The sequence below is a fragment of the Cannabis sativa genome, chromosome 2 (genome assembly GCF_029168945.1).
Source record: "Cannabis sativa cultivar Pink pepper isolate KNU-18-1 chromosome 2, ASM2916894v1, whole genome shotgun sequence".
NCBI classification, from domain to species: Eukaryota; Viridiplantae; Streptophyta; class Magnoliopsida; order Rosales; family Cannabaceae; genus Cannabis; species Cannabis sativa.
The window spans coordinates 63,747,221-63,753,033 of NC_083602.1; the positions used below are offsets into that span (position 1 = coordinate 63,747,221).

The 5,813-nt window shown below is 33.4% G+C and overlaps 1 protein-coding gene across 1 annotated transcript; it reads left to right on the plus strand.

The window, feature by feature from the left end:
* The first annotated feature begins 1,426 nt into the window (after positions 1-1,426).
* Positions 1,427-2,537, plus strand: LOC133035072 (DEAD-box ATP-dependent RNA helicase 3, chloroplastic-like). The gene is made up of 2 exons (XM_061110753.1): positions 1,427-2,008; positions 2,134-2,537. The coding sequence occupies exons 1-2, from the start codon at positions 1,850-1,852 to the stop codon at positions 2,251-2,253; spliced, it is 279 nt and encodes a 92-aa protein (XP_060966736.1). The 5' UTR covers positions 1,427-1,849; the 3' UTR covers positions 2,254-2,537.
* The last annotated feature ends 3,276 nt before the right edge of the window (positions 2,538-5,813 follow it).

Here is a 5,813-nt window from a genome sequence, read left to right on the forward strand (position 1 = left end):
TTTTTAAAGAATTCGTTTAGTGAACATATTTTTATTATTTAAGTAATAAGCATGTAATAAAGTAGTTTATGTGGTTTCTAATTTATTTTAGGATTCATTAGTGAACATGTTTTTTGTTCTTAGCTCTAGAAATATTTGATTTCTTTCATTCTCGGTGCTTATTAAATTTTGGTTTTCTTGCTTGATATTCTTGCTTTAAGCTGATGCACTAAAGTGATTTATGTGATTTCTAATTTTGGATTATTAGTTTTTTTAGAGTTGATGTTGTTAGCCTTTAATAAAACATTCAGATTTAAGGGTTGCAGCTAGATTTTTGTGTTTTATTTCATTGAATTTTAATACTTCTATATGATTTGTGCAGTAAAATTCATGGTATTAAGTGATATTTCACTGGATAAAAATAAAAGGTCATTTCAAATTTAAGTGGATAATTTTGAGATTATATTGTGTGTATATAGTGGGTTGTGATAGTTGTATTATGTAATATATGTATTATAAAATTATTTGGGAGTGGCATATATGATTGGTATTATTGAAAAATGACTAAAGATATATCTTTTTGTGAAGCAAAGGGCAAACCAAGGCCTAGTAGTTGGCACATTCTCTTCTAGCTAAAATTTTCAATGTGAGTACAAGAAAGTAATGGAATTTGTCAATTAAGTCTTATAATGCAAATAGAATTTGACTTTGTTTATTATTTAAATTCTAGTTTTTATCACATTATTTATTATAATTAAGTCGTGCAATAATTTTTGTTTTAGCACGGGAGAATATCTCTTACATAAAGGATGAGAACAATAGAGTATGTAAAGAATGGAGACAATATATCATTAAGTTGATAAAGTCTAGGTCTATTCACTTTTAATAACTAATTAGATAACATATTTACTCATTATTTTTTCTAAAAGTAAATCTATATAGTACTTAGGAAATATGATTATTAATATTTATTTTTAAATTATTGCTGTATATTTGTTGATCATTGTGCTTAAAATGTTTAGATAAATATGGATAAATTTTAATTTTAGGTAAATTATGGTATTTTTCTATTTTAAATTATTATGTGGGTTTTCTTTTCCATATTTTTAACTTTTTTTTTTTTTTATATTTTCCAGAAAATCATTTTCTCTCTTACCTCTTTGTCTTCTCCACCACCATTGTTTCTCTTCACCTCTCTGTCTTCTCTTCACCATTTTTTTTTTGCTGCAAGTCTTCTCTTCACCATTGTTCCATCTTCACCATTGTTTTCTCTCTTACCTCTTTGTCTTCTCCTCCACCATTTCTCTTCACCATTGTTCCATCTTACCTGAAGAGGAGGCATCGATTTACGCCGTCGAAGCGAAAAGAGGAGCGCGCCTATAAAACATCGTGAGGTCCCGTCGTCCCTCTACGTCCTCTGACCCCTTTTCTTCGGACAGCCACCTCTGCCCCTCTCCTCTGGTTAGTTTTCTTGCTTCTACTTTTCATGGAACTGTTCAACTATTACTCAATGCTCTGCAAGTGTTTGATAAAATGTTTTAAAAGACCCCAAGAAAAATAATATGCTTCTGCATTGAATATCCCTTCTTCTCTACTCAAAGTTGACCCAAGCCATCACTTTCATGTCTTTGCATTTAAATTGTATTTTGTACCTAACATTTCATAACCATGATAAATTTAAAGCTTCTCTGAGTTTAACTTTCAATATAGGTGTACAGGATTTAGTTTATAGCTTGTAGAGCACACTTATCAATCATTTAATCGCGAAAACATTTTTATTATGTAACCTTCCCTTTGTTGGGTAACCAACATGTATGGTTGTGATTTTCCAAGTCATGCAATTAGCATTTGATTATACCTTTTAATCTGAATGTTTCTATTTCAGGGTTGGGTAACACTACAATTGACCCGAGATCCCACCTTTGCAAGAGGATTCTTGTCTGCTAGATCCGTCACTGGGTTTCTTTCAGATGTTTATTCTGTAGCTGCTGATGAAGTTGGGAAAATTTTTGTTATTGCTGATGAAAGGGTATGTATCTATCTACAATATGGTGTGCTTATCTATTCTTTGAGCTCCTATACACATGATAAATTTGTGTAGCATTTTTGGTAACCTGAAGTTGAATTACTCACTGCGAAGTATTTTTGGAGCAGGCAGATCTTAGCAAACCAGAGACAATTCCTGTAACGTTGGTTGGCATTCACACTGTTATTGATTGTGCCACAGGGCGCCCAGAAGATGTTAACTCAAACTTTTCGATCTCCTTGTTTTGATGATTAACAAATATTTGATTATTATTTGTTACTAATGATTTATTGATTTTGTAGCAAATTTAAAAGAGAAAATAAATATTTTGGTATTTTTACCAAACTTTTAAAGGCAACACTAAATGGACTCAACAAGCATATCAAGAGCAAAAGATTCATCAAGGGATCAACAACTCAAGACCCTATTCAAAAGAGGTCTTCAAAATCCCAAAGTCAAAAAGTCAACCCGAAAGTCAAAGTCAAAGTCAAAGTCAAGGTCAACTCTCGGGAAAAATCAACTTGGGATCAAAAACATGCAAATCAAGCTAGGAGGCTCATCTACATCAAGACTACTCAAAATTAAATGGTATAAATCTACTTTAGTCTTGTTAAAGCGATTTGCATAGCACACTAAGTTTTTATAAATTTGAATTTTGGCCCATTCACTAACTTGTGCAACAAGTTTTCTCACATGATAGTTCAAAAAATTTTTTGATTGAATTTCTAAATCACATTTTGTTTAACTAAGAGAACAAAGTTGGAATTTCTGAAATCGGATAATCGAGTAAGAAGTTATGCGCGTTTAAGTCCCGAAAAATGGCACTTTTGCCACTGGTCATCCATCCGGAATTCCGGTTGGCAACCGGAATTCCGGTTGTAATCAATCCGGAATTCCGGTTCCCATCCGGACTTCCGGTTCATGGCTGACCCCACCTCGGGAAACGTGCTAACGGCTATAAACGGCTATTTTTTATCAAACACTATATAAACTCGATTTTTCTTTCAAAAAATAAGTTGGTTGAGCATTTATTACATATATCTAACCTATCCAAGTGAGATTAAGGAGCTTCTAAGTTTGAAATCCAAACCAACACATTTCACACACTTTGAGCCAAAATTTGATTTTATTCATCTTAAGTGTGCTTGCTTTTCACTCTAGGTTTCCATTGTATCATCATATTTCTAGAGTGATTTTAGCTTGTATATCAAACACATTTCCATATTGTGATTGAGGTGAGGTTGGCACCGGTTTTGTAAACAACCCGAAAATAGTGAGATTGGCACTTTAACAATCCGAGAAAGAGGTTAATAGTCCTCGGGGGTGCGAAACTATTGTAAGAGGTTTGGAAATACCTTGGTGAAAATTTCCCGGTTGTAAGGGTTAGTCAAGCCCGTTAACTTGGCTCGATATTGGAACTCAAAGCTAGGTCCATAGCTTTGAAGACCAAGGACGTAGGTGGCATAGTTCTACCGAACCTTGTAAAAATCGAGAGTTTGCATTTTCTAATCCTTAAACTCTTTACTTTACAAGTTTAATTATTTGTCTTAATATATTGCTTGCCATACTACTTGCTTTTACTTGATTAATTGACTAATTGCATAATTTTGTGTTAAAAGTTTTAATTTTCCGAAATTAGTTTAAATTTCCAATTCACCCCTTCTTGAAAACATATACTTGGGCTAACAATTGGTATCGGAAGCAAGGGCTCAAATTATTTGATTAGATTTCACAATCTAGAGCATGGCGTTTCCAAGTAATTCACAAAATAACATGTTAGAAGGTTTTAGCACAAATAGAGCACCATACTTCAATGGAGTAGATTTTCCTTATTGGAAAATTAGAATGGAAACTTACCTTCAATCTATTGACTATGATTTGTGGCATATTGTGTCTAGTGGTCCTTATGTTGCTAAACATGTCATAAATGGTGTTGAAGTAATTAAGACTTATGAAGCATATGATGAAAATGATAAGAAAATGCTTTCTAAAAATGCTAAAGCTAAATATGCTCTTATATGTGGTTTGGATAGAGATATTTTTAAAAATATTGAACAAGCCTCTACCGCTTATGATATGTGGAAAATGCTTGAAGTTACTCATCAAGGAACTAGTGCTATGAAGGAAACTAAAATTCAAATTTATTCCACTCAATATGAGAACTTTAAGATGAAATCGGATGAAACCATTGCTAATATGTATACTCGCTTCACTACAATTACTAATGGTTTGAACTCTCTTGGCAAGGTACTTACTCAAAAGGATATGGTGACCAAAATTTTGAGAAGTCTCACCAAGGCTTATCAAGGAAAGGTGGTTGCCATTCAAGAAGCCAAGGATCTCTCAACACTTCCCTTGGAAGAACTAATTGGCTCACTCATGAACCATGAAATTTTCATGAGTGCTCAAGAAGAAGAGGAAGTTGAGAAGAAAAAGAAGACTATTGCATTCAAGTCTTCCTCCTCACATGCCATTAGTGAAGAAGATGAGGAAAGCTTATGTAGTGACATGGAGGACTTGGCACTCTTCTCTAAGAAATACAAAAAGTTCATGAAATTCAAAAAGAACTTTGGGAAGAGGCCACAAAGAGGGAGTGACTCAAAAGAAAGAAAAAGCAAAGATGATCCACCAATTTGCTTTGAGTGCAAGAAGCCCGGACATATGAAGATGGATTGTCCAATGAGAAAGAAGAACAAATACAAAGGAAGGGCAATGTTGGCGGATTGGCTCAATAGTGACGAAGAGGACTCCGAAGAAGAAGGAAAGAATGAAGTGGCAAACATGTGCATGATGGCACTTGATGATGGGGTAAGCATTTCTAACCAAAATGATTGTGATAGCGAAAATGATGATGATAACTTAGATATGTCATATGATGAGTTGTCTAATTCATTTAAGGAACTATTTGATGATTTCGGTAAATTGCTTGTTAAAAACCAAACCCTTAGAGAGAAGACCAACATGCTTTTAAAAGAAATTGAGATTTTGAAAATAAATGAAAAAGAACTTATAGCTAAATCTCAATGTGCTACATGTGCTTCACATAAGAAAGAAATTATTGATTTGAAAGCCCATGTGAGAAGCCTAAAAAATGACATATATACCTTCACTAGAGGTAAGGAAGGCTATGATCTCATGGTGGGAAACCAATCATGTGGTTTTTCAAAAAATGGTATTGGCTATGATCCTAGTAAGAAACAAAAATTTTTGAGAAACTTTTTTGTGAAATCATCTAGTCTACCTCACTTTACATGCACATATTGTAACCGAGATGGTCATACTATTTCCTATTGTCATGTAAAGAAATTTGCATATCTAGGCAAGACTAAATGGGTACCAAAGGGTTCTAGAACTAACATGAATGGACCCAAAGTTATATGGGTACCAAAAGCCAACAAATGAATTTGTTTTTGTAGGAATCAACAAGAAAGAGCCAAAGCTTATGGTTCTTGGATAGTGGATGTTCAAAGCATATGACCTAAGTGATCCATCAAGATTTTCTAGCTTTAAAAGCAAGGAAAGTGGCTTTGTCACTTTTGGAGACAATTCAAAAGGAAAAATCTTGGGCATTGGTGATATCGGTAACATATACTCTCCATGTATTAAAAATGTGCTTCTTGTTGATAATCTTAAACATAACTTGCTTAGTATTAGTCAATTATGTGATATAGGTTTTCGTGTTGTGTTTGAATCCTCAAAATGCTCCATTGAAAATGTTTCAACCAATGAAGTTATTTTCCTTGGAGTAAGGAAGGATAATGTGTATGTTATTGATGTTGATTCTTTTGATAGTAAAAATAAATGTTTA